At 37.3% G+C, this 27,841-nt stretch overlaps 1 protein-coding gene across 1 annotated transcript; it reads left to right on the top strand.

Annotated features, from left to right (window-relative positions):
• Window positions 1-4: 4 nt before the first annotated feature.
• Window positions 5-27,674, top strand: ELOB (elongin B). Its single transcript, XM_088461727.1, has 4 exons — window positions 5-162; window positions 26,770-26,904; window positions 26,986-27,094; window positions 27,169-27,674. The coding sequence occupies exons 1-4, from the start codon at window positions 160-162 to the stop codon at window positions 27,279-27,281; spliced, it is 360 nt and encodes a 119-aa protein (XP_088317853.1). The 5' UTR covers window positions 5-159; the 3' UTR covers window positions 27,282-27,674.
• Window positions 27,675-27,841: the final 167 nt, after the last annotated feature.

Genomic DNA, 27,841 nt, shown 5'->3' with positions numbered 1-27,841 from the left:
GCCACACACAAGATGGCGCTCGCCCCTTCACCTGGCGGCTGCGCGGCGCGGTGGCTGCTGGGAGGGAGGTCAGTGTGCTGATAGAGCGGACTCTCCGAGGCTGGGTCTTTGTCTGGTTACAGCCTCCCCGGGACGGACGGACGGGCGGACACGGCCGGGATGGTGAGTAAGGGACGGGGCTGAAGAGGGCACCGGGCGGGGACGGCGAGGTGAGTCCGGGCCCCTGGGGTTTGTTCTTCTGAGGAGGAGCTGCAGGCCGCACCGAGCCCGCACTGACCTTCTCAAGATGGCGGCACCGGGTAACTGTTGGCCGGGGGAGCCGCGGTGACGGTCATGCGACCGGTGGGGTGTGAAGAGAGGTGTCCGGTCCGAGCCCATCTCCAATCCCCCGTTACCCAAGTCCGGGCCCTGTCCGCCGACTCCCACCGTCACCCTGACCTCCACAAGATGGCGCTGGACGCAGCCGGTCTCCCCGGGTAACAGGCGCATGTCTGCCACTCCCAAGATGGCCGCAGATCTCCCTGTGTATAGATATAGAATACTGATATATATAATATAGCAGAGTTCCCTGTGTATAGATATAGAATACTGATATATATATAATATAGCAGAGTTCCCTGTGTATAGATATAGAATACTGATATATATATATAATATAGCAGATCTCCCTGTGTATAGATATAGAATACTGATATATATATAATATAGCAGATCTCCCTGTGTATAGCCATAGAATACTGATATATATATAATATAGCAGAGTTCCCTGTGTATAGCCATAGAATACTGATATATATATATATATTATAGCAGAGTTCCCTGTGTATAGATATAGAATACTGATATATATATATATAATATAGCAGATCTCCCTGTGTATAGTCATAGAATACTGATATATATATAATATAGCAGAGTTCCCTGTGTATAGATATAGAATACTGATATATATATAATATAGCAGAGTTCCCTGTGTATAGATATAGAATACTGATATATATATATAATATAGCAGATCTCCCTGTGTATAGATATAGAATACTGATATATATATAATATAGCAGATCTCCCTGTGTATAGATATAGAATACTGATATATATATATAATATAGCAGAGTTCCCTGTGTATAGCCATAGAATACTGATATATATATAATATAGCAGATCTCCCTGTGTATAGATATAGAATACTGATATATATATAATATAGCAGATCTCCCTGTGTATAGATATAGAATACTGATATATATATATAATATAGCAGATCTCCCTGTGTATAGCCATAGAATACTGATATATATATATAATATAGCAGATCTCCCTGTGTATAGATATAGAATACTGATATATATATATTATAGCAGAGTTCCCTGTGTATAGCCATAGAATACTGATATATATATAATATAGCAGATCTCCCTGTGTATAGATATAGAATACTGATATATATATAATATAGCAGAGTTCCCTGTGTATAGTCATAGAATACTGATATATATATAATATAGCAGAGTTCCCTGTGTATAGATATAGAATACTGATATATAATATAGCAGAGTTCCCTGTGTATAGATATAGAATACTGAGATATAATATAGCAGATCTCCCTGTGTATAGATATAGAATACTGAGATATATATAATATAGCAGATCTCCCTGTGTATAGCCATAGAATACTGATATATATATAATATAGCAGATCTCCCTGTGTATAGTCATAGAATACTGATATATATATAATATAGCAGAGTTCCCTGTGTATAGTCATAGAATACTGATATATATATAATATAGCAGAGTTCCCTGTGTATAGTCATAGTATACTGATATATATATAATATAGCAGAGTTCCCTGTGTATAGATATAGAATACTGATATATATATAATATAGCAGAGTTCCCTGTGTATAGATATAGAATACTGATATATATATAATATAGCAGATCTCCCTGTGTATAGATATAGAATACTGATATATATATATATATTATAGCAGATCTCCCTGTGTATAGATATAGAATACTGATATATAATATAGCAGATCTCCCTGTGTATAGATATAGAATACTGATATATATATAATATAGCAGATCTCCCTGTGTATAGCCATAGAATACTGATATATATATAATATAGCAGAGTTCCCTGTGTATAGTCATAGAATACTGATATATATATATATATATTATAGCAGAGTTCCCTGTGTATAGATATAGAATACTGATATATATATATATATAATATAGCAGATCTCCCTGTGTATAGTCATAGAATACTGATATATATATAATATAGCAGAGTTCCCTGTGTATAGATATAGAATACTGAGATATATATAATATAGCAGAGTTCCCTGTGTATAGATATAGAATACTGATATATATATAATATAGCAGATCTCCCTGTGTATAGATATAGAATACTGATATATATAATATAGCAGATCTCCCTGTGTATAGATATAGAATACTGATATATATATATATTATAGCAGAGTTCCCTGTGTATAGATATAGAATACTGATATATATATAATATAGCAGATCTCCCTGTGTATAGATATAGAATACTGATATATATATATAATATAGCAGATCTCCCTGTGTATAGTCATAGAATACTGATATATATTATAGCAGATCTCCCTGTGTATAGATATAGAATACTGATATATATATAATATAGCAGATCTCCCTGTGTATAGATATAGAATACTGATATATATATAATATAGCAGATCTCCCTGTGTATAGATATAGAATACTGATATATATATATATAATATAGCAGAGTTCCCTGTGTATAGATATAGAATACTGATATATATATATTATAGCAGATCTCCCTGTGTATAGATATAGAATACTGATATATATATAATATAGCAGATCTCCCTGTGTATAGATATAGAATACTGAGATATATATAATATAGCAGAGTTCCCTGTGTATAGATATAGAATACTGATATATATATAATATAGCAGATCTCCCTGTGTATAGATATAGAATACTGATATATATATAATATAGCAGAGTTCCCTGTGTATAGATATAGAATACTGATATATATATATAATATAGCAGAGTTCCCTGTGTATAGCCATAGAATACTGATATATATATAATATAGCAGATCTCCCTGTGTATAGATATAGAATACTGATATATATATAATATAGCAGATCTCCCTGTGTATAGATATAGAATACTGATATATATATATAATATAGCAGATCTCCCTGTGTATAGCCATAGAATACTGATATATATATATAATATAGCAGATCTCCCTGTGTATAGATATAGAATACTGATATATATATATTATAGCAGAGTTCCCTGTGTATAGCCATAGAATACTGATATATATATAATATAGCAGATCTCCCTGTGTATAGATATAGAATACTGATATATATATAATATAGCAGAGTTCCCTGTGTATAGTCATAGAATACTGATATATATATAATATAGCAGAGTTCCCTGTGTATAGATATAGAATACTGATATATAATATAGCAGAGTTCCCTGTGTATAGATATAGAATACTGAGATATAATATAGCAGATCTCCCTGTGTATAGATATAGAATACTGAGATATATATAATATAGCAGATCTCCCTGTGTATAGCCATAGAATACTGATATATATATAATATAGCAGATCTCCCTGTGTATAGTCATAGAATACTGATATATATATAATATAGCAGAGTTCCCTGTGTATAGTCATAGAATACTGATATATATATAATATAGCAGAGTTCCCTGTGTATAGTCATAGTATACTGATATATATATAATATAGCAGAGTTCCCTGTGTATAGATATAGAATACTGATATATATATAATATAGCAGAGTTCCCTGTGTATAGATATAGAATACTGATATATATATAATATAGCAGATCTCCCTGTGTATAGATATAGAATACTGATATATATATATATATTATAGCAGATCTCCCTGTGTATAGATATAGAATACTGATATATAATATAGCAGATCTCCCTGTGTATAGATATAGAATACTGATATATATATAATATAGCAGATCTCCCTGTGTATAGCCATAGAATACTGATATATATATAATATAGCAGAGTTCCCTGTGTATAGTCATAGAATACTGATATATATATATATATATTATAGCAGAGTTCCCTGTGTATAGATATAGAATACTGATATATATATATATATAATATAGCAGATCTCCCTGTGTATAGTCATAGAATACTGATATATATATAATATAGCAGAGTTCCCTGTGTATAGATATAGAATACTGAGATATATATAATATAGCAGAGTTCCCTGTGTATAGATATAGAATACTGATATATATATAATATAGCAGATCTCCCTGTGTATAGCCATAGAATACTGATATATATATATAATATAGCAGAGTTCCCTGTGTATAGATATAGAATACTGATATATATATAATATAGCAGATCTCCCTGTGTATAGATATAGAATACTGATATATATATATATAATATAGCAGAGTTCCCTGTGTATAGATATAGAATACTGATATATATAATATAGCAGATCTCCCTGTGTATAGATATAGAATACTGATATATATATATATTATAGCAGAGTTCCCTGTGTATAGATATAGAATACTGATATATATATAATATAGCAGATCTCCCTGTGTATAGATATAGAATACTGATATATATATATAATATAGCAGATCTCCCTGTGTATAGTCATAGAATACTGATATATATTATAGCAGATCTCCCTGTGTATAGATATAGAATACTGATATATATATAATATAGCAGATCTCCCTGTGTATAGATATAGAATACTGATATATATATAATATAGCAGATCTCCCTGTGTATAGATATAGAATACTGATATATATATATAATATAGCAGAGTTCCCTGTGTATAGCCATAGAATACTGATATATATATAATATAGCAGATCTCCCTGTGTATAGCCATAGAATACTGATATATATATAATATAGCAGATCTCCCTGTGTATAGATATAGAATACTGATATATATAATATAGCAGAGTTCCCTGTGTATAGATATAGAATACTGATATATATATATAATATAGCAGATCTCCCTGTGTATAGTCATAGAATACTGATATATATATATATATATATTATAGCAGAGTTCCCTGTGTATAGATATAGAATACTGATATATATATAATATAGCAGATCTCCCTGTGTATAGATATAGAATACTGATATATATATATAATATAGCAGAGTTCCCTGTGTATAGATATAGAATACTGATATATATATAATATAGCAGAGTTCCCTGTGTATAGATATAGAATACTGATATATATATAATATAGCAGATCTCCCTGTGTATAGATATAGAATACTGATATATATATATATAATATAGCAGATCTCCCTGTGTATAGATATAGAATACTGATATATATATAATATAGCAGAGTTCCCTGTGTATAGATATATAATACTGATATATATATAATATAGCAGAGTTCCCTGTGTATAGCCATAGAATACTGATATATATATAATATAGCAGAGTTCCCTGTGTATAGCCATAGAATACGGATATATATATATAATATAGCAGAGTTACCTGTGTATAGATATAGAATACTGATATATATAATATAATATAGCAGAGTTCCCTGTGTATAGATATAGAATACTGATATATATATATATATAATATAGCAGAGTTCCCTGTGTATAGCCATAGAATACTGAGATATATTATAGCAGATCTCCCTGTGTATAGATATAGAATACTGAGATATATTATAGCAGAGTTCCCTGTGTATAGTCATAGAATACTGATATATATATAATATAGCAGATCTCCCTGTGTATAGATATATAATACTGATATATATATAATATAGCAGAGTTCCCTGTGTATAGCCATAGAATACTGATATATATATAATATAGCAGATCTCCCTGTGTATAGCCATAGAATACTGATATATATATATAATATAGCAGAATTCCCTGTGTATAGATATAGAATACTGATATATATAATATAATATAGCAGAGTTCCCTGTGTATAGATATAGAATACTGATATATATATATAATATAGCAGAGTTCCCTGTGTATAGCCATAGAATACTGAGATATATTATAGCAGATCTCCCTGTGTATAGTCATAGAATACTGATATATATATAATATAGCAGATCTCCCTGTGTATAGATATAGAATACTGAGATATATTATAGCAGATCTCCCTGTGTATAGATATAGAATACTGATATATATAATATAGCAGATCTCCCTGTGTATAGTCATAGAATACTGATATATATATATATTATAGCAGAGTTCCCTGTGTATAGATATAGAATACTGATATATATATATAATATAGCAGATCTCCCTGTGTATAGTCATAGAATACTGATATATATATAATATAGCAGATCTCCCTGTGTATAGATATAGAATACTGATATATATATAATATAGCAGAGTTCCCTGTGTATAGATATAGAATACTGATATATATATAATATAGCAGAGTTCCCTGTGTATAGATATAGAATACTGAGATATATTATAGCAGAGTTCCCTGTGTATAGATATAGAATACTGAGATATATATATAATATAGCAGAGTTCCCTGTGTATAGCCATAGAATACTGATATATATATAATATAGCAGATCTCCCTGTGTATAGCCATAGAATACTGATATATATATAATATAGCAGAGTTCCCTGTGTATAGCCATAGAATACTGATATATATATAATATAGCAGAGTTCCCTGTGTATAGCCATAGAATACTGATATATATATAATATAGCAGATCTCCCTGTGTATAGATATAGAATACTGAGATATATATAATATAGCAGAGTTCCCTGTGTATAGATATAGAATACTGATATATATATATAATATAGCAGATCTCCCTGTGTATAGCCATAGAATACTGATATATATATAATATAGCAGATCTCCCTGTGTATAGCCATAGAATACTGATATATATATAATATAGCAGAGTTCCCTGTGTATAGCCATAGAATACTGATATATATATAATATAGCAGAGTTCCCTGTGTATAGATATAGAATACTGATATATATATATAATATAGCAGATCTCCCTGTGTATAGATATAGAATACTGATATATATATAATATAGCAGAGTTCCCTGTGTATAGATATAGAATACTGATATATATATAATATAGCAGATCTCCCTGTGTATAGCCATAGAATACTGATATATATATAATATAGCAGATCTCCCTGTGTATAGATATAGAATACTGATATATATATAATATAGCAGATCTCCCTGTGTATAGCCATAGAATACTGATATATATATAATATAGCAGATCTCCCTGTGTATAGCCATAGAATACTGATATATATATAATATAGCAGATCTCCCTGTGTATAGATATAGAATACTGAGATATATATAATATAGCAGAGTTCCCTGTGTATAGCCATAGAATACTGATATATATATATAATATAGCAGATCTCCCTGTGTATAGTCATAGAATACTGATATATAATATAGCAGAGTTCCCTGTGTATAGATATAGAATACTGATATATATATATATAATATAGCAGATCTCCCTGTGTATAGATATAGAATACTGATATATATATAATATAGCAGAGTTCCCTGTGTATAGATATAGAATACTGATATATATATAATATAGCAGAGTTCCCTGTGTATAGATATAGAATACTGATATATATATAATATAGCAGATCTCCCTGTGTATAGCCATAGAATACTGATATATATATAATATAGCAGAGTTCCCTGTGTATAGATATAGAATACTGATATATATATAATATAGCAGATCTCCCTGTGTATAGATATAGAATACTGATATATATATAATATAGCAGATCTCCCTGTGTATAGTCATAGAATACTGATATATATATAATATAGCAGAGTTCCCTGTGTATAGATATAGAATACTGATATATATATAATATAGCAGATCTCCCTGTGTATAGATATAGAATACTGATATATAATATAGCAGAGTTCCCTGTGTATAGATATAGAATACTGATATATATATAATATAGCAGATCTCCCTGTGTATAGTCATAGAATACTGATATATATATAATATAGCAGATCTCCCTGTGTATAGCCATAGAATACTGATATATATATATAATATAGCAGAGTTCCCTGTGTATAGCCATAGAATACTGATATATATAATATAATATAGCAGAGTTCCCTGTGTATAGATATAGAATACTGATATATATATAATATAGCAGATCTCCCTGTGTATAGATATAGAATACTGATATATAATATAGCAGATCTCCCTGTGTATAGTCATAGAATACTGATATATATATAATATAGCAGAGTTCCCTGTGTATAGCCATAGAATACTGATATATATATAATATAGCAGATCTCCCTGTGTATAGATATAGAATACTGATATATATATAATATAGCAGATCTCCCTGTGTATAGATATAGAATACTGATATATATATATAATATAGCAGATCTCCCTGTGTATAGCCATAGAATACTGATATATATATAATATAGCAGATCTCCCTGTGTATAGATATAGAATACTGATATATATATAATATAGCAGATCTCCCTGTGTATAGCCATAGAATACTGATATATATATATAATATAGCAGAGTTCCCTGTGTATAGATATAGAATACTGATATATATTATAGCAGATCTCCCTGTGTATAGTCATAGAATACTGATATATATATAATATAGCAGATCTCCCTGTGTATAGATATAGAATACTGAGATATATATATAATATAGCAGAGTTCCCTGTGTATAGCCATAGAATACTGATATATATATAATATAGCAAGTTCCCTGTGTATAGCCATAGAATACTGATATATATATAATATAGCAGATCTCCCTGTGTATAGATATAGAATACTGATATATATATAATATAGCAGAGTTCCCTGTGTATAGCCATAGAATACTGATATATATATAATATAGCAGATCTCCCTGTGTATAGATATAGAATACTGATATATATATAATATAGCAGAGTTCCCTGTGTATAGCCATAGAATACTGATATATATATATAATATAGCAGAGTTCCCTGTGTATAGCCATAGAATACTGATATATATATTATATAGCAGAGTTCCCTGTGTATAGATATAGAATACTGATATATAATATAGCAGATCTCCCTGTGTATAGTCATAGAATACTGATATATATATATTATAGCAGAGTTCCCTGTGTATAGATATAGAATACTGAGATATATTATAGCAGATCTCCCTGTGTATAGATATAGAATACTGATATATAATATAGCAGATCTCCCTGTGTATAGTCATAGAATACTGATATATATATATTATAGCAGAGTTCCCTGTGTATAGATATAGAATACTGATATATATATATTATAGCAGATCTCCCTGTGTATAGTCATAGAATACTGATATATATATTATATATAATATAGCAGATCTCCCTGTGTATAGTCATAGAATACTGATATATATATATAATATAGCAGAGTTCCCTGTGTATAGATATAGAATACTGAGATATATATAATATAGCAGATCTCCCTGTGTATAGCCATAGGATACTGATATATATATATTATAGCAGATCTCCCTGTGTATAGATATAGAATACTGATATATATAATATAATATAGCAGAGTTCCCTGTGTATAGATATAGGATACTGATATATATATATAATATAGCAGAGTTCCCTGTGTATAGCCATAGAATACTGAGATATATATAATATAGCAGATCTCCCTGTGTATAGATATATAATACTGATATATATAATATAGCAGATCTCCCTGTGTATAGTCATAGAATACTGAGAGATATATATATATATAATATAGCAGATCTCCCTGTGTATAGATATAGAATACTGATATATATATATAATATAGCAGAGTTCCCTGTGTATAGATATAGAATACTGATATATATATATATAATATAGCAGATCTCCCTGTGTATAGATATAGAATACTGATATATATATAATATAGCAGATCTCCCTGTGTATAGATATAGAATACTGATATATATATAATATAGCAGATCTCCCTGTGTATAGATATAGTATACTGATATATATATAATATAGCAGAGTTCCCTGTGTATAGATATAGAATACTGATATATATATAATATAGCAGAGTTCCCTGTGTATAGATATAGAATACTGATATATAATATAGCAGAGTTCCCTGTGTATAGATATAGAATACTGATATATATATAATATAGCAGATCTCCCTGTGTATAGATATAGAATACTGATATATATATAATATAGCAGATCTCCCTGTGTATAGATATAGAATACTGATATATATATAATATAGCAGATCTCCCTGTGTATAGATATAGAATACTGATATATATAATATAGCAGATCTCCCTGTGTATAGATATAGAATACTGATATATATATAATATAGCAGAGTTCCCTGTGTATAGTCATAGAATACTGATATATATATAATATAGCAGAGTTCCCTGTGTATAGATATAGAATACTGATATATATATAATATAGCAGATCTCCCTGTGTATAGCCATAGAATACTGATATATATATAATATAGCAGATCTCCCTGTGTATAGATTAGAGATGAGCGGTTCGGATTCTGTGGAATCCGAACCGCTCCGAACATTGGGGATCCGAGTCCACCCGAACCCTGTTCGGGTGTTCACCGCCTGACTCGGATCCCCGTTCGGGGCCGAACGGCGGCCGCCTGATGTCGGATTCTCACTAGAGAATCCGACATCAGGTCTCCTCGCGTGTAGGGCAGAGCGCAGTGATAGCGCTCTGCCCTACACAGACACACAGCCGCCAGCGGCAGCTGTGTGTTTGTTACAGCAGCCAATGAGAGTCACACAGACTCTCATTGGCTGCTGCACGGAGGGAGCCGGCTGGAGCTCACACATGAGCTCCGTCTTCCGGCTCCCTCCTCAGCGTGTGACAGAGCGGACGGCGCGGGAGCGGGGATACAGGTAAGTTTTATTTTTTTTATTTTTTTACTTGTCAAAGGTCCGGGGGCGCTACTGGGGGGGGGGTCTGCACTACTGGGGGGGTCTGCTACTGGGGGGGGGCTATACTACTGGGGGGGCCATACTACAGAGGGGCCTGCTACTGGGGGGGCTATACTACTGGGGGGGGGTCTGCACTACTGGGGGGGGGTCTGCTACTGGGGGAGGCAATACTACTGGGGGGGCCATACTACAGAGGGGCCTGCTACTGGGGGGGGCTATACTACTGGGGGGGGGTCTGCTACTGGGGGGGCCATACTACTGGGGGGGATCTGCACTATTGGGGGGCCATACTACAGAGGGGCCTGCTACTGGGGGGGGGCTATACTACTGGGGGGGTCTGCACTACTGGGGGGGGTCTGCTACTGGGCAGGGCTATACTACTGGGGGGGCCATACTACAGAGGGGCCTGCTACTGGGGGGGGCTATACTACTGGGGGGGGTCTGCTACTGGGGGGGCCATACTACTGAGGGGCCTGCTACTGGGGGGGGCCATACTACTGGGGGGGGCCATACTACTGGGGGGGCCATACTACAGGGGGGGCCATACTACAGGGGGGGCCCATACTACAGGGGGGGCTACTACTGGAGCAGCCTACTACTGGGGGGGCCTGCTACTGGGGCAGCCTACTACTGGGGGAGCCATACTACTGGGTGGCATGCTAATGGGAGGCATACTACTGGGGGGACCTGCTAATGGGGGACATACTACTGGGGGGGCCTGCTAATGGGGGGCATACTACTGGGGAGCATTCAACTGGGGGCACTGCATAGTGGACCGTACTACTAAGGGGACTGCATAGGGGGCACCACTGCTGGGGGACATTGTGTAAGGGACACCGCTACTGTGGGCATTGTGTAAAAGGGTCACTACTGTGGGCATTGTGTAAAAGGGGCACTACTGTGTGTCGTAACATAAATAAGAGACACTACTTTATGGTGTAATGTGAATCAGGCCCTATGTGCGGTGTAATGCTAATAAGATTGTGCACTGTGACTCCTAGGGCCGTAGCCCACTTTGTAAACAAGTACTGTGACTCTGCTGGCCGTACCCCACTGGGTGGGTGCACTACTTTTCATTTCTGCCACTGCTGTGTGGCAATGTGTCATAGATGTGCTTTATACTGTGGTGTCTGTGTCGTTGTGCCGCTGCTTTGTCGCTTAGTAACCAGTCAGCTCACTGCAACCTTTGGCCAATAATGTTGAAAACAATATTATAAGCTGTGATATGGTCTAAATTGACTGGAAATTAATGTTATTGAGGTTAATAATACTCTAGGAAGAAAAAAAAGACCAATTTATGTGATTTTAGCTTTTTTTGTCAATTTTTGTAAAAAAATCCAAATCCAAATCCAAAGCCAGTCACCGCAGTTTGGCAAATCCAAATCCAAAGCCGGACGACGAATTAGAACCAAATCCAAATCCAAATCCGGCAAAAATGGTCCGGCGCACATCCCTAGTATAGATATAGAATACTGATATATATAATATAGCAGATCTCCCTGTGTATAGATATAGAATACTGATATATATATAATATAGCAGAGTTCCCTGTGTATAGTCATAGAATACTGATATATATATATTATAGCAGAGTTCCCTGTGTATAGATATAGAATACTGATATATATATATATATATATATAATATAGCAGATCTCCCTGTGTATAGTCATAGAATACTGATATATATATAATATAGCAGAGTTCCCTGTGTATAGCCATAGAATACTGATATATATATATTATAGCAGAGTTCCCTGTGTATAGTCATAGAATACTGATATATATATATAATATAGCAGAGTTCCCTGTGTATAGATATAGAATACTGATATATATATATTATAGCAGAGTTCCCTGTGTATAGCCATAGAATACTGATATATATATAATATAGCAGAGTTCCCTGTGTATAGATATAGAATACTGATATATATATATTATAGCAGAGTTCCCTGTGTATAGATATAGAATACTGATATATATATAATATAGCAGATCTCCCTGTGTATAGTCATAGAATACTGATATATATATAATATAGCAGATCTCCCTGTGTATAGATATAGAATACTGATATATATATATAATATAGCAGATCTCCCTGTGTATAGTCATAGAATACTGATATATATATAATATAGCAGATCTCCCTGTGTATAGATATAGAATACTGATATATATATATAATATAGCAGAGTTCCCTGTGTATAGATATAGAATACTGATATATATATAATATAGCAGATCTCCCTGTGTATAGATATAGAATACTGAGATATATATAATATAGCAGAGTTCCCTGTGTATAGTCATAGAATACTGATATATATATATATTATAGCAGATCTCCCTGTGTATAGATATAGAATACTGATATATATATATAATATAGCAGAGTTCCCTGTGTATAGATATAGAATACTGATATATATATAATATAGCAGAGTTCCCTGTGTATAGCCATAGAATACTGAGATATATATAATATAGCAGAGTTCCCTGTGTATAGCCATAGAATACTGATATATATATAATATAGCAGAGTTCCCTGTGTATAGATATAGAATACTGATATATATATATATATTATAGCAGAGTTCCCTGTGTATAGATATAGAATACTGATATATATATATAATATAGCAGATCTCCCTGTGTATAGATATAGAATACTGAGATATAATATAGCAGAGTTCCCTGTGTATAGCCATAGAATACTGATATATATATAATATAGCAGATCTCCCTGTGTATAGATATAGAATACTGATATATATATAATATAGCAGAGTTCCCTGTGTATAGCCATAGAATACTGATATATATATAATATAGCAGATCTCCCTGTGTATAGCCATAGAATACTGATATATATATAATATAGCAGAGTTCCCTGTGTATAGATATAGAATACTGATATATATATAATATAGCAGAGTTCCCTGTGTATAGATATAGAATACTGATATATATATAATATAGCAGATCTCCCTGTGTATAGATATAGAATACTGATATATATATAATATAGCAGATCTCCCTGTGTATAGATATAGAATACTGATATATATATAATATAGCAGATCTCCCTGTGTATAGATATAGAATACTGATATATATATATAATATAGCAGATCTCCCTGTGTATAGCCATAGAATACTGATATATATATATAATATAGCAGAGTTCCCTGTGTATAGATATAGAATACTGATATATATATAATATAGCAGATCTCCCTGTGTATAGATATAGAATACTGATATATATATAATATAGCAGATCTCCCTGTGTATAGATATAGAATACTGATATATATATATAATATAGCAGATCTCCCTGTGTATAGTCATAGAATACTGATATATATATAATATAGCAGAGTTCCCTGTGTATAGCCATAGAATACTGATATATATATAATATAGCAGATCTCCCTGTGTATAGCCATAGAATACTGATATATATATATTATAGCAGATCTCCCTGTGTATAGATATAGAATACTGATATATATATAATATAGCAGATCTCCCTGTGTATAGATATAGAATACTGAGATATATATAATATAGCAGAGTTCCCTGTGTATAGTCATAGTATACTGATATATATATAATATAGCAGATCTCCCTGTGTATAGCCATAGAATACTGATATATATATAATATAGCAGAGTTCCCTGTGTATAGCCATAGAATACTGATATATATATAATATAGCAGAGTTCCCTGTGTATAGCCATAGAATACTGATATATATATAATATAGCAGATCTCCCTGTGTATAGATATAGAATACTGATATATATATAATATAGCAGAGTTCCCTGTGTATAGATATAGAATACTGATATATATATAATATAGCAGATCTCCCTGTGTATAGATATAGAATACTGATATATATATATATAATATAGCAGAGTTCCCTGTGTATAGATATAGAATACTGATATATATATAATATAGCAGATCTCCCTGTGTATAGCCATAGAATACTGATATATATATAATATAGCAGAGTTCCCTGTGTATAGCCATAGAATACTGATATATATATATTATAGCAGATCTCCCTGTGTATAGATATAGAATACTGATATATATATAATATAGCAGATCTCCCTGTGTATAGATATAGAATACTGATATATATATAATATAGCAGATCTCCCTGTGTATAGATATAGAATACTGATATATATATATAATATAGCAGAGTTCCCTGTGTATAGCCATAGAATACTGATATATATATATAATATAGCAGAGTTCCCTGTGTATAGATATAGAATACTGATATATATATAATATAGCAGATCTCCCTGTGTATAGCCATAGAATACTGATATATATATAATATAGCAGAGTTCCCTGTGTATAGCCATAGAATACTGATATATATATATATATATATATATATATATATATATATTATAGCAGAGTTCCCTGTGTATAGATATAGAATACTGAGATATATATATTATAGCAGAGTTCCCTGTGTATAGATATAGAATACTGATATATATATAATATAGCAGAGTTCCCTGTGTATAGCCATAGAATACTGATATATATATATAATATAGCAGAGTTCCCTGTGTATAGATATAGAATACTGATATATATATATAATATAGCAGAGTTCCCTGTGTATAGATATAGAATACTGATATATATATATATATATAATATAGCAGAGTTCCCTGTGTATAGATATAGAATACTGATATATATATAATATAGCAGAGTTCCCTGTGTATAGCCATAGAATACTGATATATATATATAATATAGCAGAGTTCCCTGTGTATAGATATAGAATACTGATATATATATAATATAGCAGAGTTCCCTGTGTATAGCCATAGAATACTGATATATATATATAATATAGCAGAGTTCCCTGTGTATAGATATAGAATACTGATATATATATATATATAATATAGCAGATCTCCCTGTGTATAGCCATAGAATACTGATATATATATATATAATATAGCAGAGTTCCCTGTGTATAGATATAGAATACTGATATATATATATATATATATAATATAGCAGAGTTCCCTGTGTATAGTCATAGAATACTGAGATATATATATTATAGCAGAGTTCCCTGTGTATAGATATAGAATACTGATATATATATATATATATATATATTATAGCAGAGTTCCCTGTGTATAGATATAGAATACTGAGATATATTATAGCAGATCTCCCTGTGTATAGATATAGAATACTGATATATATTATAGCAGATCTCCCTGTGTATAGATATAGAATACTGATATATATATATATATAATATAGCAGAGTTCCCTGTGTATAGATATAGAATACTGATATATATATAATATAGCAGAGTTCCCTGTGTATAGATATAGAATACTGATATATATATATATAATATAGCAGAGTTCCCTGTGTATAGATATAGAATACTGATATATATATATAATATAGCAGAGTTCCCTGTGTATAGATATAGAATACTGATATATATATATATAATATAGCAGAGTTCCCTGTGTATAGATATAGAATACTGATATATATATATAATATAGCAGAGTTCCCTGTGTATAGATATAGAATACTGATATATAATATAGCAGATCTCCCTGTGTATAGATATAGAATACTGAGATATATATATATAATATAGCAGATCTCCCTGTGTATAGCCATAGAATACTGAGATATATATATATATAATATAGCAGATCTCCCTGTGTATAGCCATAGAATACTGATATATATATAATATAGCAGATCTCCCTGTGTATAGATATAGAATACTGATATATATATATTATAGCAGATCTCCCTGTGTATAGATATAGAATACTGATATATATATAATATAGCAGATCTCCCTGTGTATAGCCATAGAATACTGATATATATATAATATAGCAGATCTCCCTGTGTATAGATATAGAATACTGATATATATATAATATAGCAGAGTTCCCTGTGTATAGTCATAGAATACTGATATATATATATTATAGCAGAGTTCCCTGTGTATAGATATAGAATACTGATATATATATAATATAGCAGAGTTCCCTGTGTATAGATATAGAATACTGATATATATATATAATATAGCAGAGTTCCCTGTGTATAGATATAGAATACTGATATATATATAATATAGCAGAGTTCCCTGTGTATAGCCATAGAATACTGATATATATATAATATAGCAGAGTTCCCTGTGTATAGCCATAGAATACTGATATATATATAATATAGCAGATCTCCCTGTGTATAGATATAGAATACTGATATATATATATAATATAGCAGATCTCCCTGTGTATAGATATAGTATACTGATATATATATAATATAGCAGATCTCCCTGTGTATAGATATAGAATACTGATATATATATATAATATAGCAGATCTCCCTGTGTATAGATATAGAATACTGATATATATATAATATAGCAGATCTCCCTGTGTATAGATATAGAATACTGATATATATATAATATAGCAGATCTCCCTGTGTATAGTCATAGAATACTGATATATATATATAATATAGCAGATCTCCCTGTGTATAGTCATAGAATACTGATATATATATATAATATAGCAGAGTTCCCTGTGTATAGATATAGAATACTGATATATATATAATATAGCAGATCTCCCTGTGTATAGATATAGAATACTGAGATATATATAATATAGCAGAGTTCCCTGTGTATAGATATAGAATACTGAGATATATATAATATAGCAGAGTTCCCTGTGTATAGATATAGAATACTGAGATATATATAATATAGCAGAGTTCCCTGTGTATAGATATAGAATACTGAGATATATATAATATAGCAGAGTTCCCTGTGTATAGATATAGAATACTGAGATATATATAATATAGCAGAGTTCCCTGTGTATAGATATAGAATACTGATATATATATAATATAGCAGAGTTCCCTGTGTATAGATATAGAATACTGAGATATATATAATATAGCAGAGTTCCCTGTGTATAGATATAGAATACTGAGATATATATAATATAGCAGAGTTCCCTGTGTATAGATATAGAATACTGAGATATATATAATATAGCAGAGTTCCCTGTGTATAGATATAGAATACTGAGATATATATAATATAGCAGAGTTCCCTGTGTATAGATATAGAATACTGAGATATATATAATATAGCAGAGTTCCCTGTGTATAGATATAGAATACTGAGATATATATAATATAGCAGATCTCCATGTATACTGTGTGTAGCCATAGGACACTGATGTATATACAGGTTGAGTCTCCCATATCCAAAATGCTTGGGACCAGGGGTGTTTTGGATAACTGAATATTCCGTATTTTGGAATATTTGCCTATCATAATAAAATATCTTGGGAATGGGACCCAAATATACACACAGAATGCATTTGTGTTATATACACCTTATACACACAGTCTGCAGGTAATTTTATACAATATTTTCAATAATTTTGTGTCTCAAGCAAAGTTTGTGTACTGACACATATATATATATATATATATATATATATATATATATATATATAAAATTATAGCAGAGTTCCCTGTGTATAGCCATAAAATACTGACAGATATTATAGCATGCTCCCTGTGTATAGCCATAAAATACTGATAGATAATAGCAGATCTCCCTGTGTATAGCCATAGTATACTGATATAGATATTATAGCAGGGCTCCCTGTGTATAGCCATATGATAGAGAGCAGTATCTGATGGTTATACACAGGGAGCCCTGCCCTCCTGCCTCAGCCATCTCTTACTTGCCTACTTCCTCATGCACTCAGGTCCCCCTCTACATACCCATGCTTCATGTCATCTGTCTGTCTCCCCCAGATTGTAAGCTCCTAGGAGCAGGGTCCTCCTCCACACTGTCTCTCAACCCTCTTCTCTAGCACTTCAATGACAGCCTTCACCTTCCCAGCTGTACTGTGTATGGGGAATTGTGTTGCTACTTATCTAGCGTTCCCGCTAGGCTGTTTTAGCAGGGTGCGGCGCCCTGCCCTCCTTCTGGAGGGCAAAAAGCACCCTGCCCTCATAGCCTGCGGGTGTCGTTCTCACCCGCGGGACGCATTGTCCCGCTGGTGGAGAAACATGCGGTGACCCGGTCACTGCCGGAGAATAGACGCCGGGCGCATGCGCCCGGCTTCTATTCTCCCTTTCTGCAGCGCTTGGGGGCTGCTCGGCATGTCCGTAAGCGCCGGGCACGCCCCCAAGTATGACGAAAAGGGGACACGCGCGCGGCTGCGGCACACGCACAATGTTGTCCTCTCTAGCTCCGGCGCCCTGCCTGCTGCCGGAGCTAGAGTGAACACTACTTATCCTCTATTTATATTTTAGTTACGGTATTGTAAAGTAAGTTTCTGTGCACCCTGTACTGTATGTACGGCACTGCGGACCACTTGTGGTTCCCTATAAATAACATATAATAATATATGTATAGTATTCTATGGCTATACATAGAGAGCCCTGCTATTAAAAAAAATCTATAGGCAGCACTCCTGGCGACTTCACATAGAACACAATATACTTGTAGGTAGGTTAATCAATGTTTCAGAAGTCTTGTAATGGTTCTATACTCAGGATACAATAGATTTATTGTATCCTGAGGAAAGAACCATTGCAAGTGTTCTGAAACGTTAATCAACCTACCTACGAGTATATTGTGTTCTATGTGAAGTCGCCAGGAGTGCTGCCTATTGATCTATAGATTTTTTTCTTTTCCACTTTTGGGAAGGGTAATTGAGGAAGGCACCAGGCACACATTTAAGTGCCTCATGGAGTGTTGGCCACAAAAAAAAAAAAATATATACAGTCAGGTGCATAAATATTGGGACATTGACAGAATTTTCATATTTTGGCCTCTATTCACCACCACAATGGCTTTGAAATGAAACAAACAAGATGTGATTTACCTGCTGACTTTCAGATTTAATTTGAGGGTAATTACATCCAAATCAGGTGAACGGTGTAGGAATTACAGCGGTTTCTATATGTGCCTCCCACTTTTTAAGGGGCCAAAAGTAATGGGACAAACTAAACAATCCTAAATCTAACTTTCACTTTTTAATACTTTGTTGCAAATCCTTTGCAGGCAATTACAGCCTGAAGTCTAGAACACATAGACATTATTATTATTATCATTTATATGGTGCCACAAGTGTTCCGCAGCGCCTTACAAAGTACATAGACAAAAAAGTAACCATTGACTTACAATACAGTAAAGTACAATACAATACAGGACATGGATAAACATTGCTATATTAGTGACATTAACGCCCGCATAAGCAGCCAAGTGTTAGTTGCCCTAGTGGCTAGTAAGAGATAAATTAAATTACAGTAGGGAGAAGCACAAGAGGGCCCTACTCGAAAGAGCTTACATTCTTTAAGGGAGGGGAAGACAAACAGGAGTGACACAGAATGGGGTGGGGTGGGCCGGGAGAAAGGAAGATGTAGCAGCAAGTTAGAATGAGAGCTGGAAGGCTTTTAATGAAGTAGTGGGTCTTAAGAGCTCGTTTGAAAGATGGTAGAGAGGTGCAGAGTCTGATAGGGAGAGGGCGGGAGTTCCAAATGTGAGGAGCAGCACGGGCAAAGTCTTGGAGGTGGGAGTGGGAGGAAGTAATCAATTGGCATGAAAGGCGGCGTGTATTAAGTGAACGAAGAGGGCGGACAGAAGAGTGAAGGGAGATGAGATCAGAGATGTAAATTGGAGAGGAATGGGTGAGGGCTTTGTAAGTGAGTGTAAGAGCCTTGAATTGGGTTCTGAAAGGGAATGGGAGCCAGTGGAGGGCTTGCAAAAGAGGGGAGGCAGATGTAGAGCGTTTGGAGAGGAAGATGAGCCGAGCAGCAGCATTGAGCACAGACTGGAGAGGAGAGAGATGGGATTTGGGGAGGCCAGCTAGGAGAACGTTACAGTAGTCCAGTCTGGACCTGACCAGTGAATGTACAAGGGTTTTGGTAACATCCTGGGTGAGAAAGGGTCTGATCTTGGAAATATTCTTGAGATGGAAACGACAGGACTGTGAGAGGTTCTGAATGTGTGGGTTAAAGGAGAGGGAAGAGTCCAGGATGACTCCAAGACAACGCACTTTGGGGCTAGATGAGATAGTAATGCCATCTATTAATAAAGAAATAGTGGGACATGATGTTATGTGGGAGGGTGGGAAGACTATCAGCTCAGTCTTAGACATATTAAGTTTGAGAAATCGCTGGGACATCCAGGAAGAGATAGCAGAGAGACACTTAGAGATACGAGTCAGTAGAGAGGGGGAAAGATCAGGTGAGGAAAGGTAGATCGGAGTATCATCAGCATAGAGATGATAATGGAGGTCAAAAGAGCTGATGAGTTTACCTAGAGAAGATGTATAGAGAGAGAATAGGAGAGGTCCAAGAACAGAACCTTGGGGAACACCTACTGTAAGAGGCTGTGGGGGGGAGGAGTCGCCATGAGAGGAAACAGAGAAGGAACGGTCAGAGAGGTAGGACTACAGCCAGGACAGAGCAGTGTCATGTAGACCAAGGGACATCACCAGACGCTGGGTTTCATCCCTGGTGATGCTCTGCCAGGCCTCTACTGCAAATGTCTTCAGTTCCTGCTTGTTCTTGGGGCATTTTCCCTTCAGTTTTGTCTTCATCAAGTGAAATGCATGCTCAGTCGGATTCAGGTCAGGGGATTGACTTGGCCATTGCATAACATTCCACTTTTTAGCCTTAAAAAACTCTTTGGTTGCTATTGCAGTATGCTTCGGGTCATTGTCCATCTGCACTGTGAAGCGCCGTCCAATGAGTTCTGAAGCATTTGACTGAATATGAGCATATAATATTGCCTGAAACACTTCAGAATTCATTCTGCTGCTTTTGTCAGCAGTCACATCATCAATAAATACAAGGGGACCAGTTCCATTGGCAGCGTTACATGCCCACGCCATGACACTACCACCACCATGCTTCACTGATGAGGTGGTATGTTTTGGATCATGAGCAGTTCCTTTCCTTCTCCATACTCTTCTCTTCCCATCACTCTGGGCGGTACGCCTGTCAAACTGTAACGCAGGTGTCCTAAGGCGAGCTCTGGGAGGACAGAAACCTCCCGTGGAGCAGAATTGGCTGTGCTGCACGGCCAATCACGCGATATCGCATGTGAGACTGTACATATTAATGAAGGACGGAACAGTGATCGTTCTGTCTGTCATTAAATCTTTTGTGTGTGTACCAGCAAACATGCGATGTCCAGGGTGAAGACAAATCGCCCTGCACATTGACACAATTGCCGGTCGTTTAGGTGTGTACCTAAAGATAGTTCTTAATGCAGGGCTTGACATATCCCGGTCGCCATGGCGACCAAGTTTTCAAAGCCGTGCTGGGATGAAGTGGCTGATCCCTGCATCGGCACAGCTGCAGGGGCAGGCAGAGGAGATGTGTCCTCTGCGGGACACATCCCTGGCCGGCGCTGGGATGCTGTTTCTGCTCCCAGCGCCATGTAAGAAGAAGCGGCTGGTACCTGGTGAAGGGACCGTGGGCAGTTACAGGGCACATTACTAGCTCTGTTTGGCTCTTACTTTGCTGTTTCAGCACCATGAGCAGTTACTCTGCTTCAGCTTGATGCAAGATAAGATTTTTTATCTGTGATTGCTTCGCTAAAATAGTCACTACTCCGCTCCCTCTTCTCACAGATGAATGGTTCACACACTTAAACCTTCCTCGACCAATGCTGTATAGAATAGTGAAACCTCATCAAAATCTGTCTAGTAATTCAAGAGATTAGCCCGAACCAACAAGCAGGTTTAGGAGGTGGGGGGGGTTAGGTTTAGGCACCCCTGGGGGGGGGGGGGACTTAGGGTTACGCACCCCTAAGGGAGGAATAGGGAGGGGGGAAAGGACAGGTTAGGGTACTTGCGAGCCCTAGTCGGGATCTTCATTGTTCGGCCTTCCACTGTCTGTGTTTAGTCTGCCGGCATTACGTACCGATTCCGTATAGAGTAGTGTACATCTTGCAGCACCTTTTAGAAGGGGTTTTGGGCCAGTTGTACTAAGCTCTGAAAAGTGATACATTGGAAAGTGATAAACCACCAGCCAATCAGCCCCCAGCTGTCATTTTCCAAACACAGCCTGTGACATGACAGTTAGGAGCTGAGTGGCTGGTGTTTATCACTTTTCAGAGCTTTGTACATCTGTCTTGGAAGGGGTTTTGTACGAGGGCAGAGTGCATCTTGCAGCACCCAGTTCATACTGACACCACACCGATGCAGGAGGAGAGATTTTTGTGCCCTGAATGATGGAGCATGTAATGCATTTTCTTCATTCAGCATTAGGATAATAGTTGATTGAATAGGTCTAAGCCCATATTTGTGTTCTCCTGCTAATCTGTGTTTTGAATTGCATGCAGACTGTAAAATGTGTAGATCAGGGGTTCTCAAACTTTTTTGCTCTGGGACCCCGTCTAACAATAAAAATTATTACAGGACCCCAGCAAGTTTTGCTGCTGGGCAGGAGGACAAGAGAAACTGAGCATTGGGGTGGGACGCGGCTGCCTGATGACTCCTCGGATCTCTCAGCCATTGATCTGAGGAGCCTGAAATAACAGACAGTTCAACTGGTTTCACTCTCCTCAGAGGGGGTCATCAACCTCACCCCATGTGAGTCGCGACCCCAAGCTGAGATGGCCGCGACCCACTTTGGCTCCCTTACAGCGGGGCTGTGATCAGTGACTGGCCTGCGCGGAGAGGCTCCCTTACAGCGGGGCTGTGATCAGTGACTGGCCTGCGCGGAGAGGCTCCCTTTACAGCGGGGCTGTGATCCGTGACTGGCCTGCGCGGAGAGGCTCCCTTTACAGCGGGGCTGTGATCCGTGACTGGCCTGCGCGGAGAGGCTCCCTTACAGCGGGGCAGTGATCAGTGGGTCGCCTGCGCGGAGAGGCTCCCTTACAGCGGGGCAGTGATCAGTGGGTCGCCTGCGCGGGGAGGCTCCCTTACAGTGGGGCAGTGATCAGTCCTACGTTCTGCACACAGAACAAGCAGAGGCATTTAAGGGGCGGTGCAGAGACGGCCGACATTTCCAGAAACGTTTTCCGGTAGTGGCAAGGCCAGCGACTGCATTTACGGACACGGTTTCTTGGTCTCGCAAGTCAGTTGGCCAGAGGCCCAGGGCTGGTTGCAGTGGTTATCCCAGCCTGTGACTTTGGTCTGCGTGCAGCTTTGCTGAATCACCCCATAGTCCATACTCTTTACACCTGCACCGAACCCTTGACATTTGCCACCCTGCTACTGTTGCAGCAATGTATATACACCATGTACTTGTCCTGTATTGTCTGGCCTGTAAGTCACTGTTCTCTTGTTCTGCTCAAATGTTTATGTACTTTGCTAGGTGCTGCGGAACCCTTGTGGCGCCATATAAATAAAGGATGATGATGATAATAATAGCATTTAATAGCGTATATATCTTTAAAACTAAAGAATATATAAATGTGAGTTTAACCACATAAGGAATCGGTATGTAATACCGACAGACTGGATCCCGACAGGGTTAACATATAGACCCTTGGTGGTCGGTATGCTAACCCTCCCTGGTGCCTGAGCCTGACCTCCCCACTCCCTAAGTGTAACACCCCCTCCCCGGTGCCCAAGTCTAACCTGACCTCCCCACGCCTTAAGCGTAACACCCCCCTACTCATAGTGCCTAACCCCCCCCCCCCCAACCCCACTACTTGCTGGGATTCGGACCAGCATCTGTATTCTGGCGCCGGTAAGGTAAGCGTCGGCTTAAGGACCACCGGGATGCCGAATGCATACCCAACATAACACACTAGCTGTCCTCTGCTTACAACCTTTTTATAATGACCTCACCAAATGCGTTCCTAGAAATCCTCTTGTTATCACCAGCAACCACCACTGCTGTGCTGGTTTTTCTTTCTTGGTTTGGTTTCACTTTCAGTGACACTTTATTTGCTTTCTCCTGCTGTTTTTTGGTAGAGGATGGTCAGCTCATGTGTCCAGAGATGCATAATAATAGAGTTGCTACATTCCCGCCGAGTGACGCCAGCGCCTGCCTCACAGGATAGAAAACGCTGTGACTATCCTTTTCCTGATCTATAGATGTTTTTTATATTCTCTACGTATTGGGAAGATTATTTGGACCTAGCAGAAGCACCTTACGGTTTATGGGGGTTCATGTGCACCATGTAGGGAGTGCTTATGGGGGCATCTGTCACGTCATGCAGACCAAATGTAGTTAGTCTATGTATTGCTTGGATCTCGGCCATGAGAGGTTGGTGATAACCCAGCAGGTTCCTTCAGTAGGCTGGTAAATGTGCAGTCAGTAGTTCACAGGAACAACCTGTACCACGCTTATGATTTAAGCCATCTTCGGCTTTAAGGTTCTGGAACTCTTGCATGTATATTTACCGTATATACTCGAGTATAAGTCGACCCGAATATAAGACGATGTACCTACTTTTACCCAAAAAAACTGGGAAAACTTACTGACTCGAGTATAAGCCTAGTGTGGGAAATGGCAGCAGCTGGTAGTGCCCCCAGTAGTAATTCCCCCTGGTTGTGCCCCCAGTAGTAATCCCTCCTGGTAGTGCCCACAGTGGTAATCCCCCCTTTCAGTGCCTCCAGTAGTAATCCCCCCCTGGTAGTACCCCCAGTAGTAATCCCTCCTGGTAGTGCCCCCAGTGGTAATCCCCCCTTTCAGTGCCTCCAGTAGTAATCCCCCCCCCTGGTAGTACCCCCTGTAGTAATCCCCCCTTTTAGTGCCCCCTGTAGTAATCCCCCACTGGTAGTGCCCCCTGTAGTAATCCTCCCCTGGTAGTTCCCCCAGTGGTAATCCCCCCTGTTAGTGCCCCCTGTAGTAATCCCCTCCCCCTGTAGTAATCCCCCCCCCCCCCCTTGTAGTTCCCCCAGTGGTAATGCTCCCTGTAGTAATCGCCCCCTGATAATGTCCCCTGGTAGTGCCCCCTGTAGTCATCGCCCCCTGGTAGTGACCCCTGTAGTGTCCCCCCCCCCAATAGTAGAGAGAGACGTGGAAAGAATAAAAAAAAAAAATCACTTAACTGAAACTCCCGCTCCTGGTCCCGCCGCTATCCGCTCCTCTGGCCGCTTTGCATGGGAGAGACGTCGTCATGACGACGTGTCTCCCATCACCCACTGCGGGAGCCGGAAGATGGCTCCCGCAGTGGGAGCAGCAGCAGCCGCTGAGAGTCTGAGACTCTCAGCGGCTGCTGATTACACCAAACACGCAGCTGCCAGCTCCGGCGGCTGTGTGTTTGGGAGTGTGTAGCGCTGACCGAACTCCGTCCGGTCAGCGCTACACTTGACTCGAGTATAAGCCGAGGGGGTACTTTTTCAGCACATTTTTTGTGCTGAAAAACTCGGCTTATACTCGAGTATATACGTTATCTTGGACATCAAATAACGTGTTTCTGTTGTAGCTGTGAAGTATATGGGAGGCTTATACCTCCTCTAGGAGGAAGTAGAGTTCTTCAGTAGGGCAAGGTGGTCATGGTCTCTGAAGGGTTTGCCCCTTGTATTTCTTGACCCTCCATGCTTCTGCGACTGGCGATGTAACAGACTAAACCATCTTCTCTTTCTCTAGGACGTGTTTTTGATGATCCGCCGTAACAAAACCACAATCTTCACTGATGCGAAGGAAAACACCACAGTACAAGAGCTAAAGAGGATTGTTGAAGGCATCTTGAAGCGACCCCCAGAAGACCAGAGACTGTACAAGGTGAGAGGGGCTCTTCTGCTGGCCCGCCTCTGACGTCCATCCATTCTCTGCTCTATCCTCATGGTCTGCTTTCTCTCCCAGGACGACCAGCTCTTAGATGACAATAAAACCCTAGGTGATTGTGGCTTCACCAGCCAGACTGCGCGGCCACAGGCTCCAGCAACGGTGGGACTGGCCTTCCGTTGTGCAGGTAAGCGGTGCCCAGTAGAGTGCGTCTTCGTCTTTCCTTGTGATGTCGTGGTAACCTTTCTCTCCGTCTTGCAGGGGACTCCTTTGAGCCTCTTCGAGTGGATCCTTTTTCAAGTCCCCCAGAACTCCCAGACGTCATGAAGCCACAGGAGACGAGTGGCAGTGCTAACGAGCAGGCGGTGCAGTGAATTCTGGGAGGACCTGCCCTTGCCCTGATCTTCCCTCTCCTTTCCTGAGTAACCCCACCATGACGGAGAACGCTGCGGCTAATGCTTTGCAATGTTTGTGGTCCCTCCAGCAAGTGAAGGGGTTAGAACATCCCTCCCCACCCCTGTTATTGTCCTATTTCACCTCCATTTACAACGTGACACCCTCTTTTTCCACTGAGATGGAAGTACAGGAAAGGCTTACGCAAGGTTCTCCACTAACTACATGGGTGCAGACACCCCCTCCGCGTCCTCTCATAATGCCCACCGCCTTCCTCGCTTCTCCGGCTTCACTCTTTCTTTTGTTTGGGGGTGGTCTTGTATGGATTATGTTCTATTTTATTTTTTAAACACAATAAATTTTGTTTGCCTGTCTCTTGGTTCTGGTCTGTATCCTTATTGTGACTCCACAGACTGTGGTCTTTATTTCTCAGACCCCCCGGACCCCTCTGAGTTACCGTGAGATGAAGTAAGTGTCTGTGTAGTGAATCCTGTGGGTAATATTGTATTAATCGCTCTGCAGTCTGCGCTCTGCGGCAGAA

This window comes from Taudactylus pleione, unplaced genomic scaffold (genome assembly GCF_031769625.1).
Source record: "Taudactylus pleione unplaced genomic scaffold, aTauple2 ptg001090l, whole genome shotgun sequence".
Taxonomy (NCBI): domain Eukaryota; kingdom Metazoa; phylum Chordata; class Amphibia; order Anura; family Myobatrachidae; genus Taudactylus; species Taudactylus pleione.
This window is presented reverse-complemented; position numbering and strand designations above follow the sequence as displayed.

Coding starts and splice junctions, on each gene's coding strand:
- ELOB (XM_088461727.1), top strand. Junction 26,905..26,985: donor AAGACCAGAGACTGTACAAG/GTGAGAGGGGCT, acceptor TTTCTCTCCCAG/GACGACCAGCTCTTAGATGA. Junction 27,095..27,168: donor ACTGGCCTTCCGTTGTGCAG/GTAAGCGGTGCC, acceptor TCCGTCTTGCAG/GGGACTCCTTTGAGCCTCTT.